General features: G+C 37.3%; 1 protein-coding gene across 1 annotated transcript in view; it reads left to right on the forward strand.

The window, feature by feature from the left end:
* The window catches only part of ap3d1 (adaptor related protein complex 3 subunit delta 1), a 102,779-nt gene that overhangs the window by 31,484 nt on the left and 51,961 nt on the right, over nt 1-19,334 (forward strand). Inside the window, exons 4-15 of the mRNA XM_059991085.1 lie at nt 1,623-1,703; nt 1,828-1,935; nt 2,032-2,161; nt 3,986-4,125; nt 5,850-5,923; nt 7,546-7,595; nt 9,156-9,205; nt 9,938-9,986; nt 11,181-11,326; nt 12,746-12,894; nt 13,052-13,282; nt 15,006-15,237. Coding sequence (XP_059847068.1) covers nt 1,623-1,703; nt 1,828-1,935; nt 2,032-2,161; nt 3,986-4,125; nt 5,850-5,923; nt 7,546-7,595; nt 9,156-9,205; nt 9,938-9,986; nt 11,181-11,326; nt 12,746-12,894; nt 13,052-13,282; nt 15,006-15,237 — 1,440 coding nt within the window. The remainder of the gene's footprint in view (nt 1-1,622; nt 1,704-1,827; nt 1,936-2,031; nt 2,162-3,985; nt 4,126-5,849; nt 5,924-7,545; nt 7,596-9,155; nt 9,206-9,937; nt 9,987-11,180; nt 11,327-12,745; nt 12,895-13,051; nt 13,283-15,005; nt 15,238-19,334) is intronic.

Below are 19,334 nucleotides of genomic sequence, written 5' to 3' on the forward strand. Positions count from 1 at the left end.
TGATGGACTGTTACCCTGACATTCTCATGTAAAATGTCTTGATACACTATACACTTTTGAATTCATTGGTCCCTTAAAACTGCAAGCTGTCCAGGCCCTGAGGCAGCAAAGCAGGTCCAAACCATGATGCTACTTCCATCATGCTTTACAGTTGGGATGAGGTTTTGGAATTAGTGTTTAGTGCCCTTTTTCCTCCAACCATAGCAATGTGCATTTCTGCCAAAAAGTTCAACTTTTGTCTTGTCTGAACACAGAACATTGTCCCAAATGCATTGTAGAACTTCCAGGTAGCCTTTTGCAAACTTGAAACGTGCAACATTTATTTCCTTTTATTTTTGGAGAACAGTGGTTTCCTCCGTGATGTCCATTTTCGTTCAGTGTTTTTCTTATAGTTGACACATGAACAGAGACTTCAAGTTTTAGAGATTTATGAAGGTCTTTTGCTGTTACCCTTGGGTTATTTTTCGCCTCCTTCAGCATTGCAGGTTTGTGCTCTTGGTGTGATCTTTGCAGGATGCCCACTCCTATGGAGAGTAACAACAGTACTGAGTTCCCTCCAGTTGTAGACAATTTTTCTTGCTGTGAACTGATGAACAGTCAGGTCTTTAGAAATGCTTTCGTAGCCTTTTACAGTTTCACGCATCTACAATTCTTCTTATAAGGTCCTCTGAAAGTTGTTTTGATCGAGCGACGCTGCACATATACAGATCTTTCTTGAGAAGAGCAGGCTCTGTCAGTAACCTGACTTTGTGTGTCTTTTTTTATAGGGCAAGGCACCTCTACAACCCACACCTTCAATGTCATCTCATTGATTGGAACACCTGACTCCAAATAGCTTTTGTAGAAGGCATTTCCCCAGAGGTTCACATACTTATTTCAACAAATGGATGTAATATTGGATAATTTTTCATAATAAATAAATATGTTTTTTGTGTTATTTACTTAATCAGGTTCTCTATCTAGTTTTAGGACTTGTGAAGATCTGATCACACTTTAGGTCATATTTATGCAGAAATACAGATAATTCTATAGGTCTCTCAAACTTTCTAGTACCACATTAGCCTTCAATAGCCAGAACTTGTTACTTGAGTCTATGGGTATTGTCAGTTCAATAGGTGGGGCTAAATTTGGCCCACAATGTCCTTTGCTGACAAGAGTGCAAATTTAAACTGTACATTGCCTGTACATGGGCTATATCCCTCCATCCCTTGCATGTTCATATGTCTGTCTAAATCACTTTTAAACAGCTAGAACAACCTATTCTGTTACAATGCCTCTGTAATGACCGTGTGGTTTTTCTTCTGATTTGCAATGCCACCCCTTCACCTCCCAAAGTTGGTAATGAATATGAAAAGGTACCTATTTGTTTGAAATTAACTCTTTATTCTGATTGAGTACAGAAATCTGATCCAATTTGGATGAACACTTGTTTGAAGAATCCCCCTCCCCGATCTAATTATCCCTTTTATTTGTATCCAGTTTCTAACCTCTCATTTTTCCACTGTCAATATGCAGTGTAATGTGTACTTTGTTTTGCTCCTGCTGACTTGTACCTTAATGTGAAATGTGTAGAGATTTTTATATTTGATTCTGTTAACTGTGTATATTTTTCCTTTCCGCAGAGAATAGGGTATTTGGCAGCCTCTCAGTGTTTTTATGAAGGAACCGATGTAATCATGTTAACAACAAATCAGATTCGTAAGGCAAGTTGAGAGAAGGTTGATAAATGGATTTTCATTTTTTTAAAATGTGGTCATTAATTTTTGCTGTGCTATGGATAATGTCACTCTTAATTCTAATTGGAATTTTTTTTGTAACTACACACAGGATCTCAGCAGCCCGAATCAGTATGATACAGGTGTTGCATTGACAGGTTTATCCTGTTTTGTTACTCCAGATCTTGCCAGGGATTTGGCAAATGACATTATGACATTGGTGAGTTGTTTTAGATTTGAAACTTGGGCTTGAGAAGGGTCCCTCTTTTGATCTCTGCATTTATAGTTGTACACTAACAGCTACTTTGATCCACAGATGTCTCACACAAAGCCTTACATTAGAAAGAAAGCTGTGCTTATCATGTACAAGGTGTTCCTCAAGTATCCGGAATCCCTGCGACCTGCCTTCCCACGCCTTAAGGAGAAACTGGAGGATCCAGATTCTGGTCAGTTGCTTTTATAGAACATTAACAAATACTGTCTTAATTGGTTGCGCAAGTTAGCCTAGGAATTAATTGACAACTTGATCTCTTCTTCATTTTGTTTTGTGTGAAGAAATCTAACTGTGTTTCAGGAGATTAAGTTAGTTGAATGGACACGGTTGTGGGCACATAAGCCACTGTCTAATATGTTCCAGAATCCAAAGCTGAATTATTTAGTTTAAGGAATATATTTACTCTGTTAAAAACTTATATCAAAATTCCACTTTGCTCTAATTGAGCCTGAGTTAATTTGGTCAAAATCAATAGACAGTAGGTGCAGGAATAGGCCATTCAGCCCTTCTAGCCAGCACCACCATTCACTGTGATCATGGCTGATCATACACAAATCAGTACCCCGTTCCTGCCCTCTCCCCATATCCCGTGACCCCACTTCTATAAGAGCTCTATCTAACTCTCTCTTGAATGCATCCAGAGACTTGGCCTCCACTGCCTTCTGGGGCAGAGCATTCCACATATCCACCACTCTCTCGGTGAAAAAGTTTTTCCGCATCTCTGTTCTAAATGGCCTACCCCTTATTCTTAAACAGTGGCCTCTAGTTCTGGACTCACCCATCAGCGGGAATATGCTTCCTGCCTCCAGTGTGTCCAATCCCTTAATAATCTTATAGGTTTCAATCAGATCCCCTCTCATACTTCTAAATTCCAGTGTATAGAAGTCCAGTCGCTCCAATCTTTCAACATATGACAGTCCCGCCATTCCGGGAATTAACCTTGTGAACCTACGCTGCACTCACTCAATAGCAAGAATGTCCTTCCTCAAATTTGGAGACCAAAACTGCACACAATACTCCAGGTGTGGTCTCACCAGGGCCCTGTACTGCTGCAGGACCTCTTTATTCCTATACTCAATTCCTCTTATTATAAAAGCCAGCATGCCATTAGCTTTCTTCACTACCTGCTGTATCTGCATGTTTGCTTTCATTGACTGATGTACAAGAACACCTAGATCTCGTTGTACTTCCCCTTTTCCTAACTTGACTCCATTTAGATAGTAATCTGCCTTCGTGTTCTTGCCACCAAGGGGGATAACCTCACATATATCCACATTAAACTGCATCTGCCATACATTTGTCCACTCACCCAACCTGTCCAAGTCACCCTGCATTCTCATAACATCCTCCTGACATTTCACACTGCCACCTAGTTTTGTGTCATCAGCAAATTTGCTAATGTTACTTTTAATCCCTTCATCTAAATCATTAATGTATATTGTAAACAGCTGCGGTCCCGGCACCGAACCCTGCGGTACCCCACTGGTCATAGCCTGCCATTCTGAAAGGGACCCGTTAATCACTACTCTTTGTTTCCTGTCAGCCAGTCAATTTTCAATCCATGTCAGTACTCTGCCCCCAATACCATGTGCCCTAATTTTGCCCACTATTCTCCTATGTGGGATTTTATCAAAAGCTTTCTGGAAGTCCAGGTACACTACATCCACTGGCTCTCCCTTGTCCATTTTCATAGTTGCATCATATATTTGAATCATATATTTTAGCTAAAACTTGTATTGAAGTTTAGATTGATTCATAATACTTCACAAACTGTGCTTGGTGTCCACTACTCCCAAATATTAACTAGTAGTAATTTTTGCACAGCTTTTGTATTACACACTTTTAAACTTAGTAATTGAATCTGTAAATACAAAGTAGTATCAATCAAGTTAAGCTGCACAAATGCACCAATGTGCTGAATTATCACATTGGCAGGGTTCTAGATATTCTACACTTTATCACTCTGTGTAGACTTTTGCCTCTGTTTGTTCTACAGGTGTTCAGTCTGCTGCCGTAAATGTTATCTGTGAACTTGCTCGACGCAATCCGAAGAATTACCTTTCTCTGGCTCCACTGTTTTTCAAACTGATGACATCATCAACTAATAATTGGGTCCTCATTAAAATAATTAAACTTGTAAGTTAATAAGAAAATCTTTATAGGAAAGGCAGACATCAGACCTTTTAGCCTAGGTTTACTCTATGAGCTGGTTGTCCCTAGATTTTAAATGTTTATGGTGGTGCTGTGTTTGTAACGGTGGATCAAATATCAAATTGTACACAGGTATATATTGAGCATCTTGTTCTGTATCTGTTGAAGTAGTAAAGGGAAATAACCTAATTTGTAACTAATTCTGATTATTAAAATGGAATATGTAATGGAACTATTAGAAGGGTGGGACGATGAGAGTTTGAAATAATTAGCCATAGAGCACCACAGCACTGAAACAGGGCCCCTCAGCCTGGTCTTCTGCTTATTCCCATCTATCAGCACCTTGACCATAGCTCTTCTTGCCTCTCTCATCCATGCACCCATTCACACTTCTCTAAATGTTTCAGTTGGACTTGTATCTACCACTTCTGCTGGCAGCTCGTTCCACACTCACGTCACCCTCTGATCTAAGAGGTTCCCCCCCCCCCCCCAATTCCCCTTAGATATTCCACCTTTCAACCAAAACTTACAACCACTAATTCTAGCCTCGCCAGAACCAAGGGGGAAATGCCTACCAACATTTCATATACTTTTATAAGACCTCCTCTCATTCTCCTGCGCTCCTTGTGTCACATTGTGACCAGAAAATGTAAAAGGTTGGTCTGTAGTGTTTTACAAGATGCAAGTTGTTTAAAAAAATTGGGAATTTTCTGCTCACAACTAAAAATGTAAATTGAGATACATTTTTAACTTGTTAGTGTGGGAATCTTAGAATTTAAAATGAGGAATCTGGAAGCTGGATTTTCATGGATAATTAAGATGATTGCGGTCCCACAAATAAAAGGTGCAATTACTCTTACAAACTTGAGGGTCCTGCAGAAAATTATTTTCATATACACCCTTCAAAATCTGACATGACTGTTACTGACAGCTCACCACAGTTGCTGGTTGATTTTGGGGTTGAATCGACAATTAATGTTACAGCAATTACACAGTAATTTAACTTACTTTGATTAATGGTAAGAAAGGTCATTAAAAGTGGCTTATGATGCAGAGGTCAAATTGGAATGCTAAGAGTACAGTTTGCTCAGGCAAAGCTCCTGTGGTAAGGGAAATGAATATGATAACATTCTAGATTCTCAAACTGTCAGTAAATGGAGGAAATACCATCAAAGCAATTTGCAAGTTATTTCAAAGGAAATACTTTGATAATATGATAAGAAATATTATATGAAATGCTTTGAACCTTAAGCTAACACTCAATGGCTTCTTTGTAGTAATATTTAAGCTGCAGTACCGTGCAAAAGTCTTGGGCACATATATGTTGCTAGGGTGCTTAAGGCTATTGCACAGTACTGAATATTGATCTTTCCAGTTACCAAATAACACTTAATACTGTTAACACTTAATTTACAAAGCTAAGTTCTCTTATTTCTGTTTCCTAACTGCCTTACTATTTTAACCCATGTACTGTACTGTGCAAAAATCTTAGCTATTTATACGTGCCTAAGACTTTGCATAGTACTGTATGCTGTGGCCTTCTCAGCATTGTGACATTGATCCTGGCTGTTTTTTGGGTGCCAAACCAACCAGGCTGCCTTACTGTTCAAGATTAAAAGTTTTGTTTAGATGATCAGTTTGCATTTGATAATAGTTACACTCACTGTAAGTGTGAATTTATTTAACAGTAATACTTATTTTTCTGCTAGTTTGGAGCTCTTACCCCACTTGAGCCACGGCTGGGGAAGAAACTCATTGAACCACTGACAAATTTAATACACAGGTTAGTAATGGCATGTACTGTTCTCTTTTTCCGTTTGAACAAACAGCCACTGCCATCTAACAGTAAGTCTGGATAAGATGCATACTGTTCTATTTCGTGATACATGGAATTCAGAAAGTGTCGTTCAGTCTGCTTAACAGTCTTGTGCTACTTGAGTAACTATCTTAAGACTAGCAATCAAAGGCTTGCATTCACACTTACTCCAAAAAGTTCAATATAAAATTAGATACCAGACATTCTTGTAACGTGAATGATAATTCCTAAAATATTGTATTTCAATACATTTCTAACTAATTAAATTATTTGCAGAAAGGATTTTTAAATGTTATTTTGTTCTCTCAAAATTAGATTTAATCATATGATCTTAAAAATCTGTATTCATTTCGGGATATGAGTTACAAAAAACTATCAAAACTATCCATATTGTTTGATAGTAAATAGTATTTTCAGCAAATGTTTTTTTGCATCAGTGTTCTGGACACAATACTGTGAAGTTTTACTTTAATGAACACATTTTGTAATTTAAGAAGTGTGTTGTAAGCTCTTTGTGTACTATATTTTTTGTGGTACTTCACTGTTCCCTGCCTACAGGGAAAAACACAAGTTTTTGATGAACAAGTGGTTCTTATAATTGAAGTAAATAAGTATGAACTATATGTTGCTTGATAATTTGATGTGCATTTTTAAAATTATCAACTACATTTTTGAGGCTTTCCTGTTACTCCTTCAGCTGTTAGCACACTTGACAGTTATTGCAAAAGCATAACAGCGTATAAACAGTTAGACATTTCACTAATGAGCATTCAGATTATTTTCATGTAATGCAGACAATAATGATCTCATATTCAAAGTTTGATCTGTATTTGCTTACAAGTCATTGGGTATATTTAAAGCTGAGGTTAATAGGCTGTTGGTTAGTAAAGACATAAAAGCTTTTGGGGAGAAAGCAGTAGAATGGAGTTGAGAGGAAAAAATTGTCAGCAGTGATTTGATAGTAGACTCAATGGGCCAAATGGCATAATTCTATTCTTGTGTATTATGGTCTAATAATAATCTTTAAAGATTATTGAGCCAAGGGCTTGAGAAGGGAAGGTAACATATATTGAACCGAGGAAAGGGATGCATGTATATATTAAATATTAACATTATCATTAAACTGTTACAAATCCATGTGAGATTCAGAAAATTCTGTTAACATCCGCTTGTACTGCATGATGTCAGTCAGTTGCTTGATCAGTTAACATTGATTTAGTTAAGAGGTGAGGTAATTAAAGTGCTAGTGGGCAAATAAGATGAAGTTACATCTGAGTGTACCTGAACAATAAGGCTTAGGAAGAGTGGATGGCATATGTTAGATATATTTTGCAGGAGATAAGTGAGCATAACATTGGAGAGGGGTATCTTACCACCTTGAACTTCCCAGAGTGTGGGAAAACATATTAAGAATGTGAAAGTTTCTCTTTGTACTGAAAAGTTAATAAGGTGGCCTTACAAGTGGCCAGCAGGCCATATGAGACAAGTGCAGTAACCAAGAGGGAATGTTTCAGACACCAGCTAAAATTGCCAATGTGCTGCAAAATTAACAGTTCAACATAAATTGCATTCTATTTTCTGTCTTGCAGTACCTCAGCCATGTCCCTTTTGTATGAATGTGTAAACACCGTGATAGCAGGTAACATCCTTCTGGTAATCAGTGGTCTATTTGGTTTTTAATGCAAAACTGTTTTTAAAAAAGTTTAAGGTAATAACCTGTTAGAAAAGCAGTTGTTTATATTTCAGCTGTTCCATAAAATTTGCAACCCTTAAGGTATTTTTCTGTTATTAAGTATAAAATTGTACAGAACTGCCGAAATATTATCAGTCTCGGAGGGATACAACTAAAAGAATGTTTCTTGGTAAACAATATTCTGTCATTAAGACAAAACCACAAGTGTGATGAATTGCTCTAAGCCAGAAAACTTGGAGATAAATAGGTTAAAATCAAAATTATCACAGTTATGCTGCAAAAATTCCATAATGCATTGATAATTACTCAAAATCTGAATTGGTTGTTTCAATTCTGTGAAAATCTATTATCTTTATAGTTCTTGAACATGTTGATCAGTTTTGATAAATAATTGTAAAATTCTTTAGCAGAGGTGGGAAGAAATTTTTGCCAGTTTTAATATTTGTATACTGACCAAAGTTATTTGAAATTTTTCTTTGTTAAAAGTTATTTGGAGATTTTCTTTTGGACAGTGTGCCATCTTTTAATTCCTTAGGCTGTCTGAAGACAAAGAGCAGAATTTTAGCCAGGAATGTTCAGTTTTTCCATCTAAATATGTTCTACACCAGTGTTTGCCAACTATAGCTGGCAGTATATATGATTATAATTATATGAATATCAGGAGTCCACCTTTTCCTTATATTGGCTGTTCTGTTTCCTGTGAACCCTCCACTCTTATTTTTAGTATCTGTAGTGATCTCAAGCATTACTGGTTTTAAGATAATGCTTAAGCAGTTTGCTATCAGCATCCATCACCATAATGTTAACTGTTAACTGCTAAATGCTTCATATCTACACCAATAATTCCATCTTTTTGGTGTTATAGGTAGCGTTAGACTACTTGCAGCCCATTTCCCTATTTGACCTTAACATAGCTTCTAATCCTTCTGGATGCTGAATCATTGACTGTTTATGAAGATGCTGCCTCATTAGTTTTCCCCCCAGCATTTTCTGTTTTTGTTTCTGATTTCTAGCATCTGCAATTTTTTATTTTCGTCTTCTGATCTTTTAATACCCACTAGATCCCTTATTATGATACCAAAATCTTCAGGAATTGGAGTGGAGAAGTTTTGACTATTCATTACATTGGGTGGTAATTAGAAAAATTAGAAAAGGCTGGTTAAGTGTTGCTATTTATCAATATGCCTGCAACTGGAGCACAAATGCTATGATTAAGAACTAAAATGAGAGTTATTCATTTAGATAGCCTGGGCACAGCTAAACTTCTCTGTTGTAAAATCCCATTAATGTTCTTGGAATTGAAGATTTCATAATTCAAATTTATGCACCACTGAATTAAGATCATCCCATTCAGTCAAATGGTATATGCTAAATAATTGTCATAGTTTGAAGCAGGTCAGATGGCCTGACAGTCTTCTGATCTAAAGTATTAAGAGGCCCTATTAAATTTATTTTCTGTCAGTAAATGTTTATCAAGTTGAGGCTAATATTTTCTTGCTTCTGCAGTTCTTATCTCTCTCTCTTCTGGAATGCCGAACCACAGCGCCAGTATCCAGGTAACATGTTTTCTCCATGGTATCATTCATTAGATTTTTCATTATTTTGTCTGGGTTCTGTTTGATGGAGTTCATTTTTCCCTTTGTGATTTTTTAAAAAAGTTTTGGTCAAGGAATATATTTTAATTTATTTTTATATTGAAAATATAATTTAATATTTAAATTAAGTTTTCAATATAAAGTATTTTCAGTATAAATATAATTTAAATATATCTAAAGCATTTCAAATATTGAAGTGCTTTGCAAGTTCTTAAGGATATACTGAAGTGTTACCTTCCATCAGTTTATGATATTTTCATTGGAGTGGTGATCATAATAATTTATCTTTATTTTATTTTATTTAGCAATACAGTACAGACTGGCCCCTTCTGGCCTTCCATGCCTCGCTGCCCCAGCAATCCCTGACAAACCCGAATAACCCTAACCTAATCACAGGACAATTTACAATGACCAATTGGACTGTGGGAGGAAACCCAGAGAAAACCCACACATTCCACAGGAAGAACATATAAATTTCTTGCAGAACAGCACTGGAATTGAATTCCAAACACTGGGATGCCCTGAGATGTAATGCTAACCACTGCAGTACCATGGCACCATGTGTAATAATAATATGTAAAAAGTTGTTTTTGATAGTGTTATTGTTATTGCTACGTCTTTCTCCTTTATTGTTATGAACAATTGAGGTTTTCCTTGTTATCCCTACAAATTACAATTTTTTTTTCTCCTCAGCTTTGCGTGCAGAAGTTGCGCATTCTCATTGAAGATTCTGACCAAAACTGTAAGTAGGTAGTTATGCATTTATTCTTAGTTTGAAGTTCTAAGTTTTCTGCCAGTTCCATAAAAAATGTGCCTAAAACGTACAAGTACTTCAGGCACAGTTTCTTCAAGGCCCTACATAATTGCAGTTATTTATGCACTCAAATTCTCTCCTAGTAACAAATACACATAAAAATTGTTCTGATATATGTATATCTCCAGTAGTGGGAGTGTCGAAGACCTGAGGGCATAATCCCATAATAAAGGGACATCCCTTCAGAACTGAAATGTGGAACAATTTCTTTACCCTGAGGCTGGTGAATCTGTGAAATTCATTGCCACAAACAGCTGTGAACGCCAAGTCATTGGATATATTTAAAATGGAGTTTGATAGGTTCTTGATTAATACTTAATTGGTAAGGCTATTTAAGGTTATAGGGAGAAGGTAGGTGATTGGGGTTGAGAGAGAATGGTGGAACAGACTCATTGGGCTGAATGGCTTAATTGTGTTTCTATGCCTTATGATCTTGTAAGTAGACTTGGCCTGTATTCATTGAAATTTTGTGGAATTAAATCTCATGTAAACAGTTTCTGATTTGAGGAAATCTCTTAACTAAGGGATGAGTAGGCTCAGTCATTGAGTTTATTTGAAATAGATTGATTTGTTTATTAAAGGATTTGGATAATTTGAGACTAATACAGGAAAGTGGCTCTGTGGTACAGTGACAGCTTTGATCTTAATGAATGGTAAAGGTGGCTCAACACACCTATTTGTGATTAATTTTTTACATTCTTTGAAATTTTGTAAGTTGTCCTCAGCTGACTTGAAATTTACTGTAGCTGTGCATTTCTAAGGCTATGTGCTTCATTTTCAATAGGCCCCATAGTGGGGTAACATTAGTGTTATTCTGGTGTAGTCATATGCTGGCCCTCACCCTGGAGATGTTTACTTTCCCTACTCTTAACTACTGATCCAGCCACTGGTTTTCAAATGTAATCTAGTGCAAATGATTTTTAAGTTTAACAGCAGTGCTTTGAACATTGATTCCTTATCCAGTCAATTCTGTTTATGTAGAATTTCAAGAATCCTGAGCATTTGTAACTATTGATTTTTATTTTTTTAAATCATGGTGTAGATGAGCATTGATTTTTTCAGATGGTGTTTATGTATTTAAGTATTGTGACAAATTGCCAAAGATTCTGAACTATTCTGCAGTGAAGTATCTGGGTTTGCTGGCTATGTCGAAAATTTTGAAGACTCATCCAAAGTCTGTACAGTCCCACAAGGATCTAATCTTGCAGTGTTTAGATGACAAGGATGAATCTATACGACTCCGAGCTCTAGATCTTCTGTATGGAATGGTAATCTACTAACTTTTTGGTCACCTTCTTAATGAAGCATATGAAAATTTCAACAAACTGTTACTTGTTTCTTAATCTGTACAACCTTCTGAGTAGTAACTCGGTTGATTGAAAACATTTTATAGTGATTAATGTTGTTCCATAATGGTTGAAAATTTACTTGCAGCACATGACTTAACAGAAAGAGATACTTTTCAAGACAAGAGCATAATTGAAAAAACTGGAACTTAAAATAATTTTTGTGGCAAGGTATAATAGGAATACGTTGCACTGACCTAATCTTGGTTCCTAAAATGATATATTGTGTAAGATCTTGAGCTTGCCAGTGCCTTTCAACTTTTTAAATGCATTGTTTCATGCTTCAACACAGCTGTTTATACAGAGCCTAGAACAAGTAGTTCTTGTAAATATTGGTTGTTCCATACAGCTTGATAAGATAATATTAGGCTGGGATCCTGGTATTATAGATGGCGTACATTTCTGTTTATGGAAAAGTTTGAGTTCTTTGAAGGGATATTGTGCAGTTATACACTTGCAGCCTACATTGCTATTAACCCTCCTAAGCATTAATAAACTTTCTGGAAGTCGTCAACATTTTGAGCTAAATTATCATTTCTCACTATCCCATTATTGAATGTATTCTAACTAAACAATTCAGTTAGCATGCAACTGGAAACATAAGTTTTCTTTCTATTATGTAGATACAGCTTTTAAAAATAAATTTTAAAATTTAATTATATGTTGCACAAAGTACAGTACAATTTAATTTTTGCTTGGCATTCTCATTAATCCAGTGGTGACAATTTGTATACCTCACTTGTTTTTAATTAACCTTACAAATAAAACTATCATTTATATTTTCAAAAATTCCATCTATATATTTTAATCCACTGAAAAGCCAAACAGCCTAATTTTGCTCCTATGTCTATTGGTCTTATAGAATGGGGTTAAGCGGGATAAGAAATAAACCATGATAGAATGGCAGAATAGACTTTATGGGCTGAATGGCCTAATTCTGCTCCTATGTCTTGTGGAAAAGGAGTATATCTGAATTGTGAATAATTGCAGAAAACCCTATTTTTATTCATGTTTTATAAAATTGTGGGTTGACTTGGAACCCAATCCAATTTTCTGTTTATTTTTGTTGTTGCTTCTAAATCTTGAATTGTGTATTGCTGCTTGATCCACCAGTTTGGAGTGGGTGGCTGTTTTGCTAACCAGTATAAGAGGAAAAACCAAAGCACGTAGACTTATTGAAGTGCAAATAAAAGCAATGCATTTCTCATTTATAAAGATTGTACTTTGGCTTAATGTTGGATGTTAAACAGTGAGTACACTCATTGTGCTATGATTTGGAAAACTTGTAAGTAAGTTCATAATTTGCATTTAAATTTTGTTTTATTAACTCCAATGTTGTAGGTTTCAAAGAAGAATTTGATGGAAATTGTTAAGAAATTAATGATTCATGTAGATAAAGCAGAGGGTACAACTTACAGAGATGAACTCCTGACAAAAATCATTGACATATGCAGTCAGTCCAACTATCAATACATCACCAATTTTGAATGGTAAGTTCTTAGCCACCTTAAAATGCAATTTGCTTGTGTCTGACAAGCACACATTTCAGTTTTATACTGATACAGTATGTGCCAATGTTTTTTTTAATTAAATCGTATTTTTACTCCAAAATTTATCTTATCCACTGAAGCTTTTTTTATATCACAGGTACATCAGCATTTTGGTTGAACTGACTCGATTGGAAGGAACACGACATGGCCATCTAATTGCGGCTCAAATGCTTGATGTAGCTATTCGGGTAAAGGCCATCCGAGCATTTGCAGTGTCCCAGATGGCTATGTTGTTAGATAATGCCCATCTACTTGCTGGCAATATGCAAAGGAATGGAATTTGTGAAGTTCTATATGCTTCTGCGTGGATTTGTGGTGAATTTTCAGAGTAAGTACTGCCTAAGGAAATTTAAGATAGCATTACTATATAGCGTAGAAGATGTACTTCTATGGTAGAAGATACAAAATTTTGAGTAGCAAGCAGAACCCTCGCATTTTAAGCCTACAGTACATTGTGATTCTGGGGTCATGAATTGCTTGGTGCTCTCCCCTAGCAGTAATGCTCAATCCTTAGAATTCCCTCCTCTGCATGAACTTAGTATTTCAACATTACATAATCAGGTTTAATATAGCTAGCATATTTCATGAAATTGATGACTTTGTGGCAGCAGTACAATGCAATATATAATGAGATAAAACATGAATTACAGTAAAAAGAAATATACACACACTTTGCACTAATTTAATTTATATGTTTGTGTATGTATATATTGAATAAGTAGTGCAAAATTTAAAAAAAATAGAAGTAGTGAGATAGTGTTCATGGGCTCAGTGTCCATTCAGAAATCAAATAGCCGAGGGGAAGAAGATGTTCCTGAATCGGTGAGTATGTATCTTCAAATTTATGTACCTCCTTCCTGTTGGTAGCAATGAGAACAGGACATTTCCTGGGTGATGGAGGTCCTTAAGGATAGATGCTGAGTTTTTGAGGCATTGTCCCTTGAACATGTTCTGGACACTACCCATGATAGAGCTGAGTAAGTTTACATCTCTCTGCAGCTTTGTTTCGATCCTGTGCAGTAGTGCCCCCACCCACCAATACCGCTTGATGAAGCAGCCAGAATGTACATCTGTAGAAATTTGCCAGTGTCTTTGGTGACATAGCAAATCTTCTCAAACTCCTAATGAAATGTAGGCACTGCCTTCTTTGTAGCTGCATTGATACATTGGGACCACGTTGGATCCTCAGTTATTGGCACCCAGGAACTTGAAATGCTCACTCTTTCCACTTCTGATCCCTATATGAGGGCTGGTGTGTGTTCCCATATCTTACTTTCAGAATTCCACAATCTGTTCTTTCGTCTTACTGACTCGAGTTTAAAGTTGTTGCTACAACACCACTCAAAAACTGATATATCTTTCTCCTTTATGCCCTCTCATCACCATCTGAAATTCTGCCAGCAATAGTTGTATTTTCAGCAAATTTATTGATGGCATTTGAGCTGTGCCTAGCCACACAGTCAAGGGTATAGGGAGAGTAGAGCAGTGGGCTAAGCACACAACCCTGAGATGCACCAGTGTTGATTATCAACCAAGTGGAGATGTTATTTCCAATCCACAAAGATTGTGGTCTTCCAGTTAGGAAGTCCAGGATCCAGTTGCAGAGGGAGTACAGAGGCCCAGGTTTTGGAATGTTTCAATCAGAACAGTAGGAATAATTGTGTTAAATCCTCCCTCTTCAGCTGTCCGCAGACTTGATTAAATGTCGTTGATGAATTTGGAGCAGTTTTGTTTTGTAAACCAGTGCCCCTGGGAACTACACAGGCCCATTTTGTAAAATGGTTTTTTCCAAGTTTTTAAGGCTGGAATCTTACAATTTTTATTTAACAAAACTTGTATCACAGGGCCATTGGACTTGGAATAGTAATTTGACCTCTAAGTTTGTTCTGCCATCCAGTCGTATCATAGTTAACCTGTGGCTCAAGCATTTTTATCTCTGATTAACAACTATAAGGTTTCAATGAGTCAGACAACGTTCAATTTAACCTCCATTGTGCAATTTTAACTGAAAGAAACTACATGAGATTTTAACTTGTACATGTGTTCACCAGGCATCTTCAGGAGCCTAATCAAACCCTGGAAGCTATGCTGAAGTCCAAAGTCACAACACTGCCAGGACACATACAGGCTGTTTATGTGCAGAATGCCGCAAAGTTGTATGCATCGATATTACAGCAGCATGAGCAAGCGGGAGACAAAGAAGCTGCTGAGGAAGTAACACAAATGCTGATTGACAAGCTTCCCCAGTTTGTTCAGAATGCAGATCTTGAAGTGCAGGAGCGGGTACGTGAGCAGCATTTCCTTTTACAGTTTCACTGTAGACTTTGTAATTGTCCTTCTGTGCCCATTCCTATAGTGTCTTTGTTACATTCTTGCCATTATAAATGTGATTCGAGTTACTTGGACTGACTTTGGTTCTTCTGCTTTTCACCCAGCACCAAATTAGTAACCACTGAAAAAGTGTACAGGTGGCCCCTGTTTTTCGAATGTTTGCTTTACAACGACTTGCTGTTACGAAAGACATTACTTTAGTACCTGTTTTCGCTAACCAAAGAGGATTTTTGCTTTTACAGAAAAAAGACGCCCACTTTATACGTGTGTTTACCCCGAGAAAGACTACCATGACCGTGAAGCCTTGTGCGGGCAGTTGTGTGTGCATGAGTGTATGTGCATATGCGTGTACATGCACATGCCAATTTTGTTTTCTTTTTCTTGTTTTTTCTTCTCTCTCCAAATCGATCTTGCGTCACTGTCTTCCCGATTTTGATAAGTGAAATTACACCATACATACAATATTTCTACTTTATATAGGCTGTATATTTATCATATCATTCCTGCTTTTACTATATGTTTGTGTTATTTTGGGTTTTAGGTGTTATTTGGTTTGATTTGGTATGTTTTTTTGGGTGGGAATGCTCAAAAATTTTTCCCATATAAATTAATGGTAATTGCTTCTTCGCTTTTTGACATTTCAGCTTACAAGCAGTTTCATAGGAACGCTGTACCTTTTGGATAGCGGGGGAACCTGTAGTTAGCATAACAGTATTACAGCGCCAGCAACCCAGGTCCAACTCTGTTGCTGTATGTAAGGAGTTTGTACTTTCATGCCGTTACAATGTAGATTTCCTCCAGGTGCTCTGGTTTCCTTCCACCTTTCAAAGGTGTACAGATTAAAAGGTTAGTTGGTCACATGGGCAATGTGGATTCAATGGGCCAGAAGGGCCTATGACCTTGCTGTATCATCATAATAATAAATAATTTTCCCATCTCATGCAGATAACAAAGCTTTCTTATCTTCTTTCTCATGTAAATTTCTGTTCATTGTTCAAAGGCATTTTGGTCCCTAATAATATTTCATTCAGACTCTAACCATTCCTTCACTGACATCTACATTGATTAACAGCAGAAATTGCTGGTTAAATGGAACTCTGACGGATTAAATAAAATATAGCCCATTATTTAGTGATTCTAAGACGATGTGCAGTACTATTGGTGTTTTAGACCATAAGATATAGGAGCAGAAACAGACCATTTGCCCCATCGAGTCTGCTCCTCCATTTCATCGTGGCTAATTAGGGAAAATAGGCTAATTCATCATGGCTAATTAGGAATAGTATCAAGTCCAAAGAAGAAACATATAAATTAGCAAAAAAAAAAGCGGCACACCTGAGGACTAGGAGAAATTCAGAGACCAACAGAGGAAGACAAAGGACTTAATTAGGAAAGGGAAAAAAGATCATGAGAGAAAGCTGGCAGGGAACATAAAAACTGACTGTAAAAGCTTTTCTAGATATGTGAAAAGAAAAAGATTGGTTAAGACAAATGTAGGTCCTTTACAGTCAAAAACAGGTGAATTGATCATAGGGAACAAAGACATGGCAGACCAATAGAATAACTACTTTGGTTTTGACTTCACGAAGGAGGACATAAATAACCTTATAGAAATAGTAAGGGACCGAGGGTCTAGTGAGATGGAGGAACTGAGGGAAATACATGTTAGTAGGGAAGTGGTGTGAGATAAATTGAAGGGATTAAAGGCAGATAAATCCCCAGGGCCAGATGGTCTGCATCCCAGAGAACTTAAGGAAGTAGCCCAAGAAATAGTGGATGCATTAGTGATAATTTTTCAAAACTCTAGATTCTGGATTAGTTCCTGAGGATTGGAAGGTGGCTAATGTAACCCCACTTTTTAAAAAAGGAGTGAGAGAGAAACCGGGGAATTATAGACCGGTTAGTCTAACATCGGTGGTGGGGAAAATGCTAGAGTCGGTTATCAAAGATGTGATAACAGCACATTTGGAAAGAGGTGAAATCATCGGACAAAGTCAGCATGGATTTGTGAAAGGAAAATCATGTCTGACGAATCTTACAGAATTTTTTTGAGGATGTAACTAGTAGAGTGGATAGGGGAGAGCCAGTGGATGTGGTATATTTAGATTTTCAAAAGGCTTTTGACAAGGTCCCACACAGGAGATTAGTGTGCAAACTTAAAGCACACGGTATTGGGGGTATGGTATTGATGTGGATAGAGAATTGGTTGGCAGACAGGAAGCAAAGAACGGGAGTAAACGGGACCTTTTCAAAATGGCAGGCAGTGACTAGTGGGGTACTGCAAGGCTCAGTGCTGGGACCCCAGTTGTTTACAATATATATTAATGATTTAGATGAGGGAATTAAATGCAGCATCTCCAAGTTTGCGGATGACACGAAGCTGGGCGGCGGTGTTAGCTGTGAGGAGGATGCTAAGAGGATGCAGAGTGACTTGGATAGGTTAGGTGAGTGGGCAAATTCATGGCAGATGCAATTTAATGTGGATAAATGTGAGGTTATCCACTTTGGTTGCAAGAACAGGAAAACAGATTATTACCTGAACGGTGGCCGATTAGGAAAAGGGGAGGTGCAACGAGACCTGGGTGTCATTGTACACCAGTCATTGAAGGTGGGCATGCAGGTACAGCAGGCGGTGAAAAAGGCAAATGGTATGTTGGTATTCATAGCAAAAGGATCTGAGTACAGGAGCAGGGAGGTTCTACTGCAGTTGTACACACCTAGAATATTGTGTGCAGTTTTGGGTCACCTAATCTGAGAAAAGACATTCTTGCCATAAACAGAGTACAGAGAAGGTTCACCAGATTGACTCCTGGAATGGCAGGACTTTCATATGAAGAAAGACTGGATCGACTAGGCTTATACTCACTGGAATTTAGAAGATTGAGGGGGGATCTTATTGAAACGTATAAAATTCTAAAAGGATTGGACAGGCTAGATCCAGGAAGATTGTTCCCGATGTTGGGGAAGTCCAGAACGAGGGGTCACAGTTTAAGGATAAAGGGGAAGCCTTTTAGGACCAAGATGAGACAAACTTCTTCACACAGAGAGTGGTGAATGTATGGAATTCTCTTGCCACAGGAAACAGTTGAGGCTGGTTCATTGGCTATATTTAAGAGGAAGTTAGATATGGCCCTTGTGGCTAAAGGGATCAGGGGGTACGGAGAGAAAGCAGGTACAGGGTTCTGAGTTGGATGATCAGCCATGATCATACTGAATGGTGGTGCAGGCTCAAAGGGCTGAATGGCCTACTCCTGCACCTATTTTCTATGTTTCTAATCCATTTTCCCTCTCAGCCCCACTCTCTTCCCTTCTCCACGTATCTCTTCATGCCCTGACCAATCAAGAATCCTATCAACCTCTACCTTAAATATACATAAAGACTTAGCCTCCACAGCAGCCTGTGGCAACATATTCCATAAATTCATTACTCTGTGACTAAAGAAACTCCTCTCCATCTCAGTTCTAAAAGGACACCTCTCTATTCTGAGGCTATGTCCTCTGGTCTTAGACTCTCCCACCATAGACAACATTCACTCTGTCAAGGCCTATAACCGTTCAATAGGTTTCAATGACGTTGCCCTTCATTCTTCTGAATTCCAGTGAGTACAGACCTAGAGTCATCAAAAGCTTTTCATATGAGAAGCCTTTCAATCCTGAAATCTGGACAATAAACCTCCATACTTTTACTTCATTAAGTTTTAACAATCCTAAGTAGAAATAAATTTAACTGTGGTCACTTGTAAAATAAGTGAAGTTTTATTGTCATGTTGACATAAAATCTTCAGCTCCAGATGATGATTTCAGACAATTGCTGATATATTAACATCTTAATGGTAAATGTTAGAATCATTTTGTTAATGAGAAATGTTCAGCAAATGCCTGGCATGTATTATTTTACCATCATATTGTTCATTGAAATTGGTAAATCCACCTGTACTGAGGTAAAGTGGAAAACTTGCATACTGTCAATGGAGATATTTTCATTACGACAGTGCGTTGAGGTAGTACAAGGGAAAACAATAAATGAATACAGAATGAAGTGTTAGTTA

Source organism: Hypanus sabinus, chromosome 16 (assembly GCF_030144855.1).
Source record: "Hypanus sabinus isolate sHypSab1 chromosome 16, sHypSab1.hap1, whole genome shotgun sequence".
In the NCBI taxonomy this organism is placed as follows: Eukaryota; Metazoa; Chordata; class Chondrichthyes; order Myliobatiformes; family Dasyatidae; genus Hypanus; species Hypanus sabinus.